Genomic DNA, 20494 nt, shown 5'->3' with positions numbered 1-20494 from the left:
GTACAACTGGGGCTATTAAGGCTGAACTCTCAGGCTGTGTTTACACTGTGTCCTTAACTTGAAATAAGATACACAGTTTGCACAATGCAAAGTGCAAATCCAATTTCAAGTCAATTTCAAAATAGACTATTTCAAGATTTGGCACTGTCTACCCAGCACCAAATTTCAAAATACTGCACTATTTTGAGGCATCCCTTATTCTGCCTGCAATGAGGGATAGAGGGATGCCAAAATAGCATGCCCAATATTTTGAAAAATATTTTGAAATAGCAGGTGCATTTCCTAGACATGGAATTACTATTTCGGGATACTTTGGTATCCTGAAATAACTCCACAGTGTAAACATAGCTTTAGGATGTTAGGCTCAATCTTCACAAGGGGAAAAAAAAACCTTTGTTCTTAATTTGAGTTAAAGGCAAGGGTCCCTTGTGAACAGACAGACAATTGTGCAGTGGTTTTGTGATGCCAGTTCCAAGGCATTAAAAACAAGGAACAGACCAGTAAACCATTTAATTTGTCACCTGTATTAGGATTTGAATCCCCTCAACCTACTCTGCTACCAAAGATGGCCAGTCAACTTCTTCTTGAGGCTATGTCTAAACTGGCAAGAATCGTTGGCAAAAGATATGCAAATTGTACAATGGATTTGCATATTTTTGCAGATAATTCTGTTGGGAGAGGCTTTCCTAACATTTGGCCCATCCACATGGGGCCAAATATTGGGAAAACCCTCTTTGCCAACACATCTCTTCTTTCTTGTGGAACAAGGATTACAAGGATGTTGGCAGAGGGCTCCTGGAGTGGCAGATTTCTGTCAGGAGACCTCTTGGCTCCTGACAGAAGCCTTGAAATCTAGACATAGCCTGAATTTAAAAAAATTCCTCTGACAATACCTGGGGTATAGATACCAGTACAGGCACTTGAAATAAAAACTGATAAATCAGATACAGAGAACTGAAGGATGGCTGAGGGGTGCAAAATACGAAGTGTCGTGCCTGAGATCATTATGAATTTCAAAGGTAGGGAGACTGTAATATGTGAGGTAATTGCTCTCTCTATTAAGGCCAAAATTCAATGTATTGACTTTGAACATGAACTCCAGTTCACACATCTCCCTATGTAATCTGCTGTTAAAGTCTCTTTGTTCTAGGATACATATTCTCAGGTGTTTAACAGAATGGCCCAGTCCATTGAAATGTTCATTGACAGGTTAATGTGTATTTAGAGTCCTAATGTCTGCTCTATGTTCGTTCATTCTTTGGCAAAGTGTTTTTCCAGTTTGTCTGATATATATCTGTGTTATAAAACCATCAGTGCTGTACTGGAAATGTTATATCTCCAGATCTGAGGAAGTGAGTTTGCCCCATGAAAGTTCCTCACCTAATAGATTATTTTGTTAGTCTTTAAAGTGCTACATGACTGCTGGTTTGTTTTGTTAGAAGACAAACTAACGTGGCTACCTCTCTGTTACTAGATCGCGAGATGGGTGAGAAGCCTGGGCACATGACATTAGTCGTCCTTGTGATCTACTGTGGCAAAGAGAAATAGAGAATTAGAGCTGATCTGTGGGAGTTAATCACCATTATGCCGGGCCAGCTTTTCCCTCTCCCCAATCAAGGAGAAAAGCTGTCCTAGACCCAATGACTGATTCATTGTTTTCAAATCCCCCTCTTGCATCCATTCCTCCCACAGGCATTCTGTTATTTGAAAGAAGAAGAAAAATACTCTGCAAATAAAATTTGATTCAAGTGGGAAGGCATGTGTTTGCAGTGGTGACTTGGGTGGAATTTTTCCTGTGTGTGGGGAGTATGGGCATGCATGTACCTGTGTGTGTGCAGGTATGCACATGCGTTTGCGTAGCTGATAATAGTTAGAGGTGAATTTTAGTGAAAGTGCCCTCACTCTGGATATCTGCTGTGAAGGTGTTAAGGAGTTCCTGGACTCTAGCAAATCTTGCAGTTTCAGCAGCCATGTGCATGCTACCGCTCCACATTTCACACTGGAAATAGTTGCAAAAATGTCTGATTTCCTCCTGTGCACAGGCAGGAGATGGTAGTGCAGCCATCCCCCTCTTTTTGTTAAATCCTGCTGTAGGACATGGGGAAACTTTAAGTTGAATATTTTCTTTCCACTCCAGAATGGTAATGGCTCTTTTGTCATTTGCTAGAGCAGGGAGGTGCTGTGCAGGCATGTAGCACACACACTTGTCCTAGCCTACTGGGTGCCCAGATGTTTTATTCTCAGACACCTGCCCTCCCTCAACTCTGCCCCCATTCTTCAATCCCGACTGTAGCACCAAAACACCTCCCCACCAAAAAGGCATTTGAAATGTTTCACCATCCAAACCTAAAGGAGGAAAAGAGTTCCTGCCTCGTGCTACGATCCTTTGCATGTAAGATATTTCTATGGTCCTCATCACCATGGTAGATGAATACCTCACAGTTATTAATATAGTTATCTTTGCAGCACCCGTGTGAGGTGAGGCAGTGCTATTATCCTCACTTTACAAAGCGGGGACTGAGGCCCAGGGAGACTAAGTTATGCCTACACTGCACACGCCTTACAGTGGTGTGTGGTATACAATCTCCACTTGTCCTGCCCCCCCACAGATATAAATAGTAGTGTAGATGGTGAGGCACTGCCTAGGGAAGGTAAGCCATGCCTCAGTCCTGTGGCTGTGTGCCTGCGTAGCCCTCTACATCAGGGTTTCCCAAACTTCTTATAGTTGGGAACCCATTTTTTTTCATTCCCTTTCTTCGTGGCCCAAAACCATAAATGCATATTGAAAAAAGGAATGAAAAATGAATACATTGTTACTGTTTATTATTTATTCACAATAACAATAGTACACAGCAATAATTTGTATATTTTCTAAGCACCAGTATTTTTTTTCCAAGGACCGATACAGGGCTGCGGACCACACTTTGAGAAACACTGCTCTACATGCTCTAGCTGTGACTTCCTGGGTTACTCTGCTATTTTTAGCACCATTGTGTCATGTTACTAGAGTCTATCCCATGATGGGAAAAGTAGTAGGCAGGTAAAGGAGGCTCTGGCAGTAAGAAGGAAGGGTTCCAGTAGCTCTCTGCTGATGAAGCCCTTCTCTATGTCAAGGGAAGACATAGTGAGGAAGAAGCAGGAAAAGGCTCTGGCAGTTCCCCACTGTGCTCCTCCTGCCAGAGCATATCACTGACATATGTAGCTACACACAGCAGTATGGACTCAGCCTGTTTTTTGTGTAGCTATACATACCTTATGTATCACCACCAGTGGTGTGCAGTGTAGACGTACCTTAAGTGAAATCAGGCCAGGAATTCATAAGCCAAACAAGGAAAGGAACTCTGCTTTGCCAAGTCCCACACTGGCCTCCTTCCTGTGAATATTCATGACCTCAACCCTCCCATGCCAACCACTGGCGATGCTAGCAAAGGAAGGGAGATGTTTGGGTTAGAGCATGGGTGTCCAACCTTTTGGCTTGCCTGAGCTGCATTGAGTGAAGAGGAATTGTCTTGGGCTGCATATAAAATATATAATATAGTTAACGTATATAAATCACATAATAATGTTAAAAGTTTACGATCTTGTGGGGCCGCATGACTAGCTGTCCAGGGCTGCATGCGGCTCGTGGGTTGGACATGCCTGGGTTAGAGTTTTTATGAAGGTGTAATCAAATTACCAAATTTCACAAGAATGCTGTTGTTCTCCCTTTCACTTTACAGACCTGCGTAGGATGACTGCTGGCTTTATGGGCATGGCTGTGGCCATCATCCTCTTTGGATGGATTATCGGGGTGCTGGGATGCTGCTGGGATCGAGGCCTTATGCAGTATGTAGCAGGGCTTCTCTTCCTCATGGGAGGTAAGGATGTTGTTTTGCAAATAAATGCCTTCTTGCCTTGTGCATCATATATGGTTTTCTGAGTGTCTTCAGTACCATGGTGTCTGATTGGATTATGATCTTCCATTCATGTAAATCAGGAGTGACTCAGCTGAAGCCAGTGGCATTTGTGTAAATGAGATCAGAGTCAAGCCCCAAGGCAAAGTTGAGTGAGTGACTCTTAGTGAATAGTTTATTTATCAAATTTAGTCCTTTTTTCCTGCACATGGTTCTTTATTGAAGAGATCATGATTTCAACAGATTTGCTTCTTGCTGCTCACTTGTATTGTGTTGTGGTGCAGATAGGAGTAAGGAGCACTGAGAGACATGTCTGGTGTCAGCAGAGGTAAGTGTTTAGTATTGATAAGAAATAATAAGATACAAATAATCATTCCCCTCTGGGTATAGTGAGACCAACAACATTAGCACTCTCCACAATCTTGTATTAAACAAATGTTCTATGCAAACTAATTTCAACCTGTGGATGTTTGTAAATTGTTCACTCTGAGGATTCAGTACTTGCAATCTGATGGAAAATAGGCCTGTTGAATTAAGTGAATATGATTTTAATGAGATTCTGTGGTGCGTGTTGTTGCTAAAGGTAAATGTGTAGCTCATATGCTCAGATATCTAAAAGAAGTTTGACTGAGTACCCTGGGAGAGTCTGATTAAAAATAACACTATACAAAATCAATGTAGCACAATATTAAATGGATTAAAAACTGGCTATCTGATATATTTCAAAACAAAGTTGATAATAGGTAATTACCACAGACTGGGAGTGTTTCTGTGTGGGTGGCATAAGGGACATTTCTTGGCTTAATGGTGTTTAATAAGTTTATTCCTTATCTGGAAGAAAACAGATCCTTACTGATAAAGTTTACAGAAAACACAAAGATTGGTAAAGTGATCAGTAATGATGGGGCACATCACTTATGCACAGTGACCAGGATCTCTTGGTAAACCTGGGACATTCAAACAGCAAGCATTTTGGTACAGCTGAATGCAATGTCATATCTAGACATATATAATAGGCCATATTTACAGGAGAGAGGACAGTATCCTAGAAAGCAATGGCTCAGAGAGGGACCCAGGGATCATAGTAGATAACCAGCTGAATAAGATCTTTTAGTGCTATGCTGTAGCTAAAAGGGCTAATAGCCTTTCGATGTATAGATGGGAATATTAAGTCAAAGTAGGAAGATAATATTACTTCCTCACTAAGCACTAGAGAGACCATTGCTGGAACACTGCATCCAGTTCTGGTGTCCTTTTTTAAAAGGATGTTGAAAGAGTCAAGGGTGTTTACAGAACAGCCACAAGAATGATAGTGGGTCTAGAAAACATGCCTTGTAATGAAAGACTTAAGCTTTTAACCCTGTGGAACAGAAGGTTAACAAGTGACATGACTGTGATCTAGATTCTAGAATTAGCTAGCCAAGGAGAAGAGATCTTATACTAGAAAGTTCACTAACCCAGCAGGCAAAGGAAGAATAAGATGTAGTGGAGGGAAATTGAAGCTAGGCGGATGCACTGACTGTTTTATTAAATCTGACAAATCCTGTCAAGGTAGTAAGGTGGTTGTAACGGAGAGAGGTGTTGGCAAGAGGCTTAACTTTCTTCTGACCAGTTATAGTTATGTGACATGAATCTGAGTTACAAAAGGCTGTTCCCTGTCATGTGGCAGAGTAAGTAGCCACTGAGTCTCATGGCTACTGTTCCAGCCTTTCTGATCTTTTAAAGTCAAATACAAATGAAATATCACCCAAAAATAACCACAGTCTGAAATGTTGAATTGATATACCAGACAAATAGAGATATCTAGGCTGAAGGTCAGGATATTCAATTCCTGTCAGTAGGTAATGTAATGTCTCTGAACCTCTGTCTTTCTGATAACTTGGTTTCTTCTTCTTGTCACAGTAGCGCCTATTTGGTTTTAGGAAGAAGGGGCTTTCGAAGTCTGGGGGGTCCTTTCAAAAGGCCCCTGTCTATATGGGCAGTGTGCGATTTGAAAGCACACTTTTGAACTGCGCGCAGCCCACATTATGCTAATGAGAGGCACTACATACTCATGGCAGTGTCTCATTAGCATCTGCCAGTGTGGCTCATTATCATGCCCCTTCCAAAAGGAAGGGGCTAGTGTAGACGTAGACGTAGTTTGCTTGATCTACCAAATCATAAGAATGGCTGCAATGAATCACTTGGGAATCGTGGGCCATTGTCTGTTGTTAGCTCATCTGGAATCCCAAGGTGGTGGTTCTCAGTACTGACAAGTACTGGCACAAAAAAATCACTGGCCATGTTACTGAAAAGGTTGGGAACCACTGCCCTAGGTCGCCAAACAAAGGCTACTCCAGGTTTCTCAAAACACCTGACACCAATTAACCTGCCAAAGAATCAGTTGAGGCCACTAGGCTAACAAAGATATCTGGAACCAGTCGAGGCTCCACTCAAACTGTTTAAAAGCTCTTCCTCCAGCCATGAGAGAGAGGTCAGTGTCATGTTGCCAGAGAATGGAGATGTACAAACACCAACAAGCTACAGGGAAGGAAGCATCACGATAGGGTGAAAGAGGTGTTGAATGAGACGGGGCCATGGGGAGCTGGCTCATGGAACTGTAGCAGCTCTAGTGGTGAAGGGAAAACACTGCCAACCACTGCTATCTTTAAGGTCCCTGAGCAGGAATCTGGAGTAAAGGGTGGGTCGGGTTCCCCCCTCAGCCCCAGAGTCGCATCAGAGACACCCTTCTGAGAGAGGGGACAGACCCTTCTTGGGACAGGAGGCTGAACTGCTACTATTAAGCCTGAAGGAGCAACAAAGCCTGTAGAAATTTTCCCATCAACCCTCTTTCTAGCCTATGATGATCATGGCTCAGCAAACTGTGATCCTTGCCTCTAGGGAGAGGGGCTAAGTTAAGGGTCATAGCAAGCCCCTGAGACAAGCATAATCGGCCTGGAAGCATGGGACCCTACCAAGACAAGGTCAGAGCTTTGTCACAGTATCTATACTAACAGAGATCAGGAAACTCACCTGGCCTCTGGGGCTATTTTGCAGTCTATTTACTGCAGATGTCATACTTGGTTACCTTATCTTTGATGGCAGCATTTGCTTGGTCATAATAGGTTTTTTTATCCTCTCTTCTTACACTTCTGAATACCCAGATGGGCACTGTAGAATATGTTTAGCATTCCTGACCTCAGACTGTTCAGAGAGGCTTTTCTTTGGCTTGCTACAGAACTTTATGCCATCTCTTTTTGTGGCATTAATAATTTTTACCTTAAGCCAGCAGCTCATCGACAGTTACTTCCATGTGTACAGAGTCTCAAAGATCTGGGGCATGACAGGAAAAGTCTTGGACCCACTAAAATTAATAGCAATGGAGCCAGGACTTCACTTGATGCTTTTACATACATCAGGTGCCAAGGCAATCCCAAAGGGAATGTGCTCAAAAATGTATGTACCAAAAGAAGTATGGGAGAGAAAGAGTTTTATCCTTTTATATTGACATAGGCTGCCTTGACTTGCATCTCAACCTGGAAATTTCAGCGTCTTCTAGACGTGAACTCTTGATCAGCTCTCAGGAGATAGCAATCATGTTGGGTGACCTTCCTCAAAACTTTTGACTCTGTCCAAATTCTGAAGTTCTTAGGCTTTATTATAGTGGCCATTTTCATCATTCCAGTTAGATGCTGTCTGCTCACTCAACAGCATCTGCTCTTAACATCAGGTCAAGTTCAGCTTTCTTTTTCTCTTTCTGTGCCTAATGAGGTTTTAGGTGGTTTGGTGGTACACTGAAGTCTCTGTTGATGTAAACTCTTACATTGCAATGTATCCCACTGCCCTGAATACCTCTAAGTTATTTAAGAATACATTTTGTGTTCTGGACAGTTAGGATGACCAGATACCCCAGTTTTATAGATACAGCCCTGATATTTGGGGTTTATCATATATAAGCACCTATTCCCTCCACCCATCCTAATTTTTCACACTTGTTATCTGGTCAACCTGTGGGCAATTGACACATTAATCACCCATTTGATCATCTGCATTTGAAGCCTACTCCCTACTGCAGGCATATGTGGTGTTTCTTCTTTCACTAGTTCAAATTCTGCCGAGTGGTTGTCATAGAATCATAGACTCAAAGAACACTTGAACTGGAAGGGACCTTAAGAGGTCATTGAGTCCAGTTCCCTGCCCTCTTGGTGGAACCAAGCACCATCTAGACCATCCCCAATAGGTATCTATATAACTTGCTCTTAAAAAAATCTCCAGTGATGGAGATTCCTCAACCTCCCTAGGTAATTTATTCCAGTGTTTAATGACCCTTACGCAGATGTACACATGTAGCTTTGTCACATAGGTTTATTTATGCCCCACTATATAAAACAAGTTTAATAGTTTTTTATTTTAATGTCAGCATTGTCTGCCTACCATGTGTGTGCTAAGTTTGATTGCGTTGCACTAAGCTCTGTTTTGAATTTCACTTTTCTGTTAATTTATTTCCAGTGTCAAAAACAATCTGCTGAAGAACTTTCCTTTGTCAATGTATTAAGACACCCAACAAAGAACTCTATTACTGTCAACTTCATGATCTTCATTAGAGCTTAGTTCTTCAGCTGTACACTCATGAATGTATTTGATTTTGTATTTCTTTGCAATTCGTAGTGAGAGCAATACACATTTGCAAAGTAAAGGCTTGAACCTCCCAGATCCGGCACCCTCAAGACCCGGATTGTCCCAAACTAGGGAATTTGCCTGACTGAGGGGTAGTCAATGCCTGCCTTCTGCTGGGAGTTGGAGGGGGTGTTTGAAGGAGCTGGCAGCGTGGCAGAGCCCTAGGGCCAAGGGCTAGGAGTGAAGCGTTGGCTCTGGCTCCACAGCCACCCTGCCTCTTCCCTGAGCACCCCTCATCCACACTCCTCTCCCTCCCTCCCTGAGCTTGAAGGTCATAAATCGATTATTTGTGGGGTTTCATGAGTTCTTGGAGGGCAGGAGAGGAGTTGCTGAGCATAGGGTCCCTGGCTTTTCCCCATGACAGCCCTGAAGTACCCATGGATGCCAGCCACTGATTTTGCAGGATGAGGGTAGTCTCTATTATGGAGGCTCAACATGTAGTCGTTTTTTATTGCATCACAGCACCCTTTGTGATGGACACTTTTTCATCATGTTATTACAGTCACTTTTATTGCAAACGTATCTTGTCTCTGCAATGTGTTTACCCTTGTATTTTTTTCATGCCTTAATATACACTAAATAGATATACACTTTTATTGTTTCACTGTTTAACACTGTCGTTGGAGAAGCACAATTTTCACTTTGTTTTGCAAATATTCGCTATTTGCAAAGTCATGTCTGTATCTTGCAATAACTTGACTATGAGCCAGATATCTTGTACCCTCATTAACTCAGTGTATCGTTAGCAAATACATTAATGATTCCACCTTTTAAATATCCATGTTTGCACAATTTAGCTTTAGTATGTAGTTCAAAATGATCCAAGGTCTCACCTGGCGGCTTATTTCTTGACTTTTGCCCATGACATTTCTGGGTTAAACACAGTGTAGCGGGGAGTAGCACGGGGCCCCTTAGTCCTGCCCCTGCTGTGCTCCAAAGGCCATTTGGAGGCCTCCTAACTCAGCAGTCACCACTTCAGTTTATTTACAGCATGGGTGGGGGAAGCTGCCCCACTCCTTCCATTCTCTGGCTTCCCCCCACTTCTGGCCTGGACATAGCCCCATAGTAATTAAGTTGGCAGCTTTTTCACTTTTGCTAACCGGGTACAGGTTTCTCTAGTTAATGCCAATTTACTTAATTTTAGGAAGATTATATATCAGCATTGTTTTAGCATCAGTCTGTCTCTGTGACACACATATATCCTCCTCTTGATCAGTAGTTTTCAACCAGTGTGCCATGGCACGCTGGTGTGCCGTGAATATTGTCCAAATGTGTCATGAAATTTAATCAATTTCCCCTCCCTGTGGCTCTTTGCAGAGCCATCCTGCAGGTGGATATTGACTATCCCATGCCAGCTGGGGCTCAAGCAGCAAGGCATGTGGTTCATCAATTTCCCTTTGTAGCAGCTCTGCAAAGAGCCACCATGGGGGAAGGAGGAGGGAATTGATGACCCTGTGCCAGCCTTGCTGCCTGGCATGGGGTTGGTCAATTCCTCCTCCACAGTGGCTCTTTGCAGAGATGCTGCAAGGGTAAACATTGATCCTGCAGGAGTCCATTTATGCTGGGAGGCAGCTGAAATTCTGCTTCCTGGTCCAAACAAGCTGGTGGGGATCCTGCTTCTCACCATGCTGTGGCAAGGAGGGAGGGAGGGTGGGAGTCTTTTGGAGCAGGGATGCAGTTTAAATGCCGCACCCAAGCTCCAACGGGCTGGCAGAGCTGGTTTATGAGCAATCGATTCAGCTGACAAAAGTGGGTGTTCTGTGGAATAGTCTGTCTCATTGAAGTGTGCCGTGTTACTGGGAAGGTTGGAAACCACTGCTCTAGATCACCAAGTAGAGGCTTGCCTGCAAGGAATGGAAGACTATGCTTTGTACTCCCTATGGCTGTGTAGTACATATCTGCAATTAAATGGCAACTACCATATCTGTCTCTGTCACTCTGGATAGTTACCTGCTGTTGAGTCCTTTGGATCTCATACTTAACCTACTATGAAACTTGCATATGATGATGAAAAATAGGGCCTCTTTGCCACTTGTCTGTGGACTCTTATCTCATAAAAAAAACAAGAAGTGTTGTGGCACTTTATAGGCTAACAGATATTTTGGAGCATAAGCTTTCATGTGCAAAGACCTGCTTCATCAGGTGCATGAGTGGGGGATGTTTTCAGAGGGGTATTTAAAGAGTGGGGTCCCAGTAAGAGGGAGGGCCAGAGCTGACAAGGTCTATTCAGTAAGGTGGAAATGGCCCAGTATCAACAGTGCTTATCAAAAGAGGAAAAAAACAAGTTAGATCAGACAGGAGGATGTGAGCCTTTGTCAGAGTCTAATGAGGAGCTATTAGCACCCATTAGCTATTAGCTAATAGCTCCCCATTAGACTCTGACAAAGGCTCACATCCCCCTGTCTGATCTAACTTGTTTTTTTCCTCTTTTGATAAGCACTGTTGATACTGGGCCATTTCCACCTTGCTGAATAGACCTTGTCAGCTCTGGCCCTCCCTCTTACTGGGACCCCACTCTTTAAATACCCCTCTGAAATCACACCCCCCACTCATGTATCTGATTAAGCGGGTCTTTGCCCATGAAAGCTTATGTTCCAAAATATCTGTTAGTCTATAAGGTGCCACAAGACTTCTTGTTGTTCTCAAAGCTACAGACTAACACGGCTACTGTTCTCATACTCATAAAAATAGTAATTTTACTGATAATTGATTTGTCAGACAAAATGTAGGGATTTAATAAAACGAGCATGTGGCAAAGCTCTGTGATTGACCTCTCCAAAGCAGACGTTAACTACCTTGAAAGCAACTCCCAAGGAGAGGCAAGAAGGGGACAAAAAACTGAGACAGGATGAAACTCTGTGGAGTTCAACTGAAAATGGCAGAGACTATTGCTTTGCTTTTCTTTGTTTGTGGCAAAATGATCTTGGTCCATATTTATCCTTTTTGTCATGTCACATAGTGGTCACAACACAGCAGTTGCTATCATGAAGGAGGAAAACACTTTCCATTATGAAATTCTGTTTTATTTGCCTATAACTTTCCATAACATTCTTGCCTAGGAATCCAGTTTCTCAGGCTTGTTCTCTACACAAAGGTGCATGATTCTGGGAATTGTGTATAAAACCTTTTCATTCATGAGTGATGGCAGACATAGGCACTCACATACAAGGAAGTCCGGCCACAACTTTTGAAATAAAGCAACATAATCAGTGGCTGAACTATAAAAATTAAAAAGGGGGCACAAGTGTAATCTTCACTGAGGATTATAATACCTTTCCTTGGTTTGCCAAATAGTAGCTGTGGTTTGATAAAGTTGGGAGCATTTGCCAGTAACATGCTTTGTTCATTTGAATTTGTCCATGACAGTGAGATGTTCACTTTAAAATGGGCTCCATGTACACACATGTGCAGCTGAGGCAGTGCAGATGGAATGCCCCCACTGGGCTGTCACATCACTAACACCTACATGTGGTCTAGACACTAGAGGGTTACAAAGAGCTATTGGTGATGTTTTGTATGTAGGCCTTTCAAAACTGTTAACAAGCAGGAGTCTGTCGTGCCCTTTTGTTACCCTGCAAATCTGGAGGTTAATTTCATTCTTGTTTTGAATTTTAAAATCATATAAGGCCTTGAAGTGACATAAGAAGCTCAAACTTATCTGGAATCTTCGACTAGTTTAAGCTGTTCAAGATTCTCTAAGGTCCTAGATTGCTTTAAACTGCAAACAAAAATGGAACTGATCAACTGGCCAAGTGTTTTTATGTTACCTGAATCATTTTTAATCTGTGCTTGGAACAGGGGACACATATGTAGCGGTATTGAAATGCATATTTGTTCTGGAAGACTAGCAGTGACAAGTAGCCCTTTGGACAATGGGTTTGGACAAAATGAGGGGTTTCATTTCTTTATTTATTTTTTCAACCAGAAAATTAAAATCTAGGAAATTAAATGATTTTATTGCAAAAGTTAGGTAATGCTAAAGTTAAGGCTGATTGTGGAACAGGATGACACAAGACAGTGTCATAATACATATTCCCAGTGGACTCAGTTAAGGTAGCACATTAGTCTTAACATTTTTGACTTCTGAGTACTTCACTCTGCAGCCTTACCATGGCGGTTCACACAGGTTTTGCATTTTTAAAAATATTATCACTCAGTTTCAAAAGTAAACACCAAAAAATGAACATGAAGCACTGCTTTCACCAAGACAACTGCTGTAAATCTCTGTATCCTCCAGTTTAGTGCCCTTCTGCAACTTCCTCCAATAATATTCCACAAGCAGGGATCACAACATACATCTCATCACCTCCTGTAGCACTGGTTGATTTTTTGAGACTATGTGACCTCCTTCTGGCACAAACACACAGTTTTCACAAAATGATTTCACAGGACATCAGAAGGGTAGCCTTATCATTAAGCTGATACCAACAGGCACAGCATTTTAAAGTGAAAACCTATCAGTTTATCTATCTGTGGAAATTTGTGGTTGAAACCATGGTGGATTTGAGGCAGATCACAGATCTGTATCACAGGTGGTATTTATTTTCTTATTAACAGAAGGGATGGATTAGTAGCTGCAACTGGAGAATTTAGTGTCAGCTCTGTAGTATTTGGTTACCACAGACACGTTATCAGCTGACCTCAAAGGCAAACTTCAAATGCTTTTTGTGGCTCATTCCTGCTGCTCACAGAGAGGCCCTAACACCCCAGAGAAAAAAAGACCAGCACCAGCAGTTATGGCACCTTTGTATATGATCACAAAAGAACACTGGCTTTGTGTGTGTGTGTGCACACGCGCATGCGCGCAGTTTTGAAATAGTTCCATGGAAGACCCATTCAGTGAGTCTGACTCCCTAGGAGCTTTACTCTTCTTTGAGGGAAAGCCCTGTGGCTTCACCACCTCCTTAGTCTGGGCCTCTGCCCTTTCAGCACCCCTCCTTGACACTGTGAGTTCCATTCAAGAAGTCTCATTGAAGCTGATGGTTGAGGGGGACTTGGGCAATCTTAGGGAGCAATACACCCCCAACAGTATCTGTCTGGAAATGCACTCAGCATTGTACAGTCAATCAGATGTATTAGTCAACTGTAATGCAGCATCGGAAGTCTTTGATTAGCACAAAGTAAAGAAAGTTATGGCACTGTTCATTCCATTTAGTCCGGAGCCCCAGCCAAGCAGTATCCCTTTGGCTCCTGTTCTGTCCCCTCTTTGAAGTTTGTGAGCCTGTTCCACCTGACCCCTCCGTCTTTTATTGTCCAGCTGGTCAAATATGGTTGGCTTTCTATGCAGGGCCATTCCTGATCATTCGCTGTGGGGTAATAAATGTCCAAGTGTTGGCTTTTCCACTGTTTCCAATGTCTTCCAAGTGACATGGGTCCCAAACTCAAGACAATGACGGGTGGGGCAGAAAGAAAGTTCCCAGGATAAGACAGACTCTTCTGCAGAGCTAAGTCTGTATCTGGAAAGATTAACAATATTACCCAGTGGGTTGTGGCTGTCACAGTTGTTGTTCCCTGTGGTATGAAGTTGTTAAGATGGTTTATTATCCTTTCTCTTTTGTAGGGATCAGAAGGGTGTATTATAGAGATTTTGTCTTGTGGTAATAAAGTCCCACCTTGTGGCACCTTATGTGGAAGTTTGGTTATTGTTGGGAGTCTCAAGGTCACAGTGTCAAGTATCGGCCCTGCAGATTTCCAAGACCAGCATCTGATGAACTGAGTCTGTGCTCACGAAAGGTCATGCTCAAAACTTTTCTGTTAGTCTATAAGGTGCCACAGGACCCTTCGTTGCTGATAAAGGTCAGAGTGATCACTCTTGAGCCTCTCCTGAGGATGGACACAATGAGGCATCAGTCACACCAGCTTAATAGCTCTGCTCAAGAGTAAATAGTGCTTTTCCACCCCCTTCTGTGATAATGCTGCATGTGTGGGGAAACTGAGACACATACAGGGTTCATACAAACTATTTACACAAAATTCCCATTGCATCACCACAACCCATTGTTCTTCATTTCTGATTGGGAATAGGTCCCTTTTTCTCAACCTGGCCTATGTTAGGCTGCTTCACCCTTTTTTTCACAGCTCTTATTTTGTTTCTTTCTGAAGGAGACCAGATAGCTAGAGAGATCCCTGTTTGTTCAGTCCCAAACCTAGCATGCCTTGTACTGCTTGCCAGGAAATAATCTGGCCTCTTAATGGCTCTGGAGAGAGTCAGTGAAGGCCCTGTCTTCTGGGAGGACAGTACATCTAAGCTGTGTCTACACTGCAGAGTTCTGTCAACAGAAGAGGCCCTCTGTTGACAAAACTAGGGAGTGTCCACACCACAAATGGTTCTGTCTAGAATCTGTTGACAGGACACAACCTTTTTCCCGGCAGAGTAATGTCTTGAAATTTTGAGGCATAGTGCCTCTGTAGACAGAAAAATAGTGTAGATGCTCTGGAGGGCCCTCAGTCGACAGACAGGGCTTCCAGTTCACCAGACAGCCCTGTTTACAGAGCTTCTGAATGGCTGTTCTGTCGCCAGAGGGCTGGGCAGTCTGGCTGCTCTCTCTGTCGACAGAAGGTGTTGACGGGGGGGGGGAGCCTCTGTTGGGGGTGGACGTGTTCTGTCAACAGAGGTTCTGCCAGGAAATATCTGTCACAGAGCCTTCTGTCGACAGAACTCTGTAGTGTAGACACAGCTCTACTGTGAAGAGGTACATTAAAGCTGGACAAAATGTGTAGAGTGGGCTTTGGTAGGAACACAAAGGACTCTCCCTGCAACAACTCTGGAAGAAAAGCTACATGTTTTTAAAAGTTCTGTAGTTCTGTGGGCCTTGATAATGTCACCAGGGCTTTAATCTGTTGCTGGCCTCTAAAATGCAAAGCCAGAGGAAGATTGTGAAACAAAACTTGAGTTTACTGTGTTTTTTAACAGTTATGGACTGAGTACCTTTAGCATACTTGTACCAAACAGAGCAAGACAGTACATGGTTAATAGGAGAGCTAGGGCTGTCCCAACACGTAACTAGGCTGGAACAACTCTCTGCAGAGCGATAAAGGGGACTGACTTTGTTTATGTAACGGCCTGGTTTGGAATTCAGAAACTGACTTACAACTCAGACCCACATTCCAAGGCACCCTTGCAGTGTGGGTCAGTATTGCCTATTCTGGACCCCTACCATGGAGTGAAAGAGGAGTTAGTCATACATACGGTACTTGTATGCAGTTGGACAGCTTCATGGTCCTTAAAAGTTTTGGCTCCCTGCACAAGAAGAAGGAATCCATCCTAGCCCTGCTCAGTGCCAGGTAATCCTTTAAAACGCAGAGAATCAGGGATCAAAAGTGCTGCTGCCCACTCTCTAGTTCATGCAATAACGTTTTCATGGGGCTATCCTGTTTCTTGCAGGTTTCATTTACAGGGTAATGAAAATCTCCACTTGATATCTGGATAATTGTATCTCTCAGGACAGATACAAAAGATTCGAGTTCTATCTGAGTGGCTTGAGAGACTGGCTGTGGGATACAAAGCCATCTATAACAAGGTTCCTGCTCCCCTCCCCACCTCAAATTCAGTCCTAGCCAGACAGTGACCAAAAAAGTCATTTTAACCTGGCAGGTGTGCAGCTGCCTGTGTGAAAGGGTGGGGTGGGTCTCAGTGCTGTTGCTAATGGACAGATGTCCAAATCATACACCACCACAACTGGCACCGGACAGTGCCCAGGACAGTTTAACCCTTAGGCTGTAACTTCTCATCCTACTGGTCAGTCAGTGCCATGCGGGGTGAGGGAGAGGGTGTAAGCTTGCTCCCATAGGCCGGCTGGAGCGCTCCTGCCAGCAGGAAATGCAAACAGCCCCTGTGGCTTAGAAGGAGCTCAGCTGGATGCCAGCAGCAGCCTGTTGCATCTCTCTCTCCCAGCGCTGCTGCAGTAACACCCAGTCAGGTATCCAGATTACATTGGTGACCAGACACTAAAAATCCTACTGCTATGGGAAACTGTGGCATCTGTGGGTGTAGTTCAAACAGAGATTGTGCCTTCATTGCCAGCTCTTCCCACCACCAACCTCTCCCTCCCCACCACCCACCTGGTTTCTCCAGAGCTCTGCTTAGCTGTCAGAGAGGAAAGAGGCTCTCTTGCTGTCCCTGTGTCCTTGGAGGCCAGCAGGCAACTTCAGGATACTGCCTCCTGGATCCTAGTGCCTGTCACCATCATCATCCATTTATGCTGGATCCGTTTCTGGGCAATTGGTGAGTTCTGGGAGGACAGAGGGACAGGCAAGGGTGTGGAGGGGAGAAGAAGAGGTAGTACATACCAGAACAATGGGTGGGTGGCTTACACAGAACCTGCACATACTGTTTCCAGCTCCACGCAAAACTATTGTTCCTGCCCCTGCTCTCGTGCATAAGGACTTAATTCCCACACAGTAGGAGAAAAGAAACAGCCCATTCTGGATACCAGGACTTAACTTTCCCAGCACCTTTCATCAAGGGGCTTCAGCTTTGTGATGCACTCTATTCAATGCTGTGCAGAACTTTACTAAAAATTAAAGAAATCCAGTTTCTTCCTTGGTATTTTTCTGTTCTGGGATGCACAAGTAACCAAGGTCTTTCCTTATGCTCAGCCTGCTTCCTCAGGCCAACACATCTTTGTGTGCCCAAGCTGCTGATCACTATAGTCCCGCCCCAAGTGCAAGGGACTGGACTAGATGGCTTCATGAGGACCCTTCAAATCCTCTGATTCTGTTCTATGATTCTAAATATGGAAGAGCTTGATCATAAAATGGCCTGATGTGGTGAATCACTGGAGGTTAACTATGCAAGCTGGGTATCAACCCACCAATAATAGTTGGGTTCAATGTGAAAACACTAATTCATTGTCCTCAGCCAGAGCAGCACTGGGGGCCAGCTTTCAGCAAAAGACAGCCTAAAATGCAATGTCCTCAATGTAATTTTCCCATTATTACTTCCTGTCATTCCGTGGATTTTGCCCTGGAATGATTTTCTTTCATATAACAAAAGCTAGCTGTCCCCACCCAGACTGCAGTCAGAGTGAGATGTGGCGTAGAGTTCGTAGCTTGGGAGAAACACCTGCAGCAGAGCTGCTTTGGCTTTGCACTGTGGGATCTCTGGAGAGCTGAGGGTAGAGGCACAAGGTTGAAAGGTGAGTAGGATGGGGAGTTCTAAGAGAAGGACAGCACAGCCTCCATCATTCATGACTATGCCACAAGCTAGAGTTGGGGGGAAATTGTTTGAAGAAATGTGTAGTGAGAGTAGAATAAATTGGTTAATTTTACATAATAAGCATAGAGATAAATGTCTGATAACTTTGTATTTTTTGCAATATGTATTTCATACTTAGACCCTTCATTCACGTTCATCTTCTGCTCCTTAAACCCTTCGTCCAACCCTGGATAGCATGTCTGATGGTCATACTCAGCAGAGAAGTAAGATTTAACTGGATGTGGAGATAACGCTCCCTTCTCATCCCTTGAGTAACTTTTCAGAGTATTTTAGAAGCATTGGCAAGGCAGCAGAGGAGAGGGGCAATATGTGAGGGTGCATGGTCCCTCCACCCCTGCAATCACCATTCAGCACCATTCTGCTTGCAGACTGCATGGGTGTTCCCACCCTCCCTCCCCCAGAGCGGGGCCAGGAAGGGACCACCCTGCACTCAGCCACACTTCCAGAGGAAGAGGCATGCGGGGCGGGGCAGAGGGTGGGGTAGGGACAGGGGCAGGGAGGGGAGAGGCTTAGGGAAGAGGGGGACATATGGCCATTGCCCCCCTTGGAGTTCTCTTACCACTCACCACTGGTGGGGGAGAAGTTTGCCTACCTCTGTTTATTTTGCTCTTCTGTAGACAAAGAAAGGACCTCAGCCATCTTGGCTGTTGATCTGATAACTCTCACCAGCTCTAAATTCACATTAAAAGCCAAAGTCAGACTTCCATGTAGGGATCTGATTTTCAGAGCAGAAGAATCATCCACATCCTGGAAAGGAGAAAATTAGGCAGGGTGTGGAAAGATAAAATAAAAAAGGGGGCTGAAAATCCCTTTTGCTGGGAGTGAAGGTGTGTTTAAACTGGATAAGAAGCCCTCTGTGGTTTTAACAGTCTGTTCCGATAACATTTAAGTTTCAATTTAGATCTAACTGCACATGTGTAAGAAATTGCAGAATAATCATGTTTGCGAGGAAACTAAAAGATGAAGTAGCCACAAAACTAGAAGAAACTGGTTTGAACTAACAGAAATCCTGTACTTACAGGGGAGGATATTTAACAGGGAAACAAGAGACTGAAACCCACTTAGAGAGACAATAACAAAAAGTTACATATATGTCTTCATAACAACAGGAATCCGGTTGATTGTCCAAGGCTTGAGGCAACCATGATGAGATCATCTTGATGAGTTTCCCATTTGTGATTAATTGACCACTGCTTACTGAGAGCTTTGCCTTACTAAAGATTTGTTAGATCCACCTGCTGAGTAAGTGAATCTCAGTCCAATATCTTTACTGCTGTGAATTCAGCACTGACAAGTCAAGTCCCTTTCTATGATGCGAAAATCAGATCAAATTAAGTGAGAAATGTAACAAAGGTTCCTGCCATTGCTGCAATTTGGAGCCAATCTAGAAGTCTGGTTACATGGTGAACCTGAAATGTGATGGCAGGACTGTGAATCAGATACTGGATAAAACTTGCAGCAGCAGCAGAAGTAGTCATCTGGGAGATCAAAATGCAGTGATGGAATGAGTTGTTGCCACAAAAATTGCTCAGTTATGTTATTAACAACTATTACCTATGATCACCATACCACTCTAGGGCCATGCTAATTAACATCTTCCACAGGCCCAGTTCTTTGCTACCTCTGGGTACATGGTTGCCTAGCTGCCAAGCCTCATGTTTACCTCGTGGGTGTAGTCTGTCATGGCATGTCATGCTGGCCTGTTTTGAGGTAAGATGGCCATACTCATTACCTTGCCCACAGTGTGTAAGGTGCTATTTAGTTCCTAAGTAACTCGCATGTCTTGAGGATTCCCTCTTCTATTCTTTTCTAGATCCCATCTCATCAAAGCACAGTGCAACTGTACCTTCTGAAGAAATACTGCACATCCTGTCTTGCATTAACAGTGTCACTTCCGTCGTGTGCGCGGAACACTGCAGAGGGTGTGCAGTTATTCTTTTGTGCGTATCTTGGATGCAGTGGTACAGGATAAGGGTGCAAGTTTACAGTTCTGTCTATGCACCATAGGTGTAATCATATACATCTGGGTGCACTTCAGTTGTATAGTCTTGTGCTCAAATCTTGGGTGTCATTTCTGTGTTCCATAGGAGAAGTTGTACACAAAGGCTGTGGCCACACTAGCCACTCCTTTCGGAAGAGCTATGGTAATGTGGCACTTTAGAATATGCTAATAAGGCACTACCGTGAATATGCAGTGCCGCATTAGCTGATTTTGGAGTGCATGCTGCCAGTGTAGCCAGGGGCCTTTCGAAATGGCCCCGATTTCAAAAGCCCCTTCTTCCCATCTGGTTTTGGGAAGAAGGGGCTTTGAAATCAGGGGGGTTGTTTCAAAAGGGTCCCAGCTACATGGGTGGCGTACGTTTCAAAACCTGCAGTTTCAAAGCTTGAGAAGCTCCCATTATGCTAATGAGGCACTGCATATTCCTGGAAGCACCTTATTAGCATATCCCCAAGTGCCACATTACCCTAGCTCTTCCGAAAGGAGTGGCCAGTGTGGCCATGGCCAGATGGTCAGCCCTTTACTTGGCATAATTCGGTGTAGCTCAGTGAAATGCGTTGATTTGCATGAGCTGACAATCTGGCTCAGCAGAGTGTGCAGTTGTGGTACAGAATCCATATTCCTCAGGTGTAATAATGCACTACAGCCAGATGGCCAACCCGTGGCTGTCTAGCTGCAAGCAGCTCTTTGAGCAATTAAATGTGGCTCCCTTTGTTGCTGGGAGAAGTG

The 20494-nt window shown here is 43.8% G+C and overlaps 1 protein-coding gene across 1 annotated transcript in view; it reads left to right on the top strand.

Annotated features, from left to right (window-relative positions):
• The window catches only part of TMEM178B (transmembrane protein 178B), a 386225-nt gene that overhangs the window by 353720 nt on the left and 12011 nt on the right, over window positions 1–20494 (top strand). Inside the window, exon 3 of the mRNA XM_075007038.1 lies at window positions 3720–3857. Within this exon, the coding sequence (XP_074863139.1) occupies window positions 3720–3857 (138 nt within the window). The remainder of the gene's footprint in view (window positions 1–3719; window positions 3858–20494) is intronic.

Source organism: Carettochelys insculpta, chromosome 1 (assembly GCF_033958435.1).
Source record: "Carettochelys insculpta isolate YL-2023 chromosome 1, ASM3395843v1, whole genome shotgun sequence".
NCBI lineage: Eukaryota > Metazoa > Chordata > Testudines > Carettochelyidae > Carettochelys > Carettochelys insculpta.
Note: the sequence above shows the minus strand (reverse complement) of the source record. Positions and strands in the feature narration are given on the sequence as shown.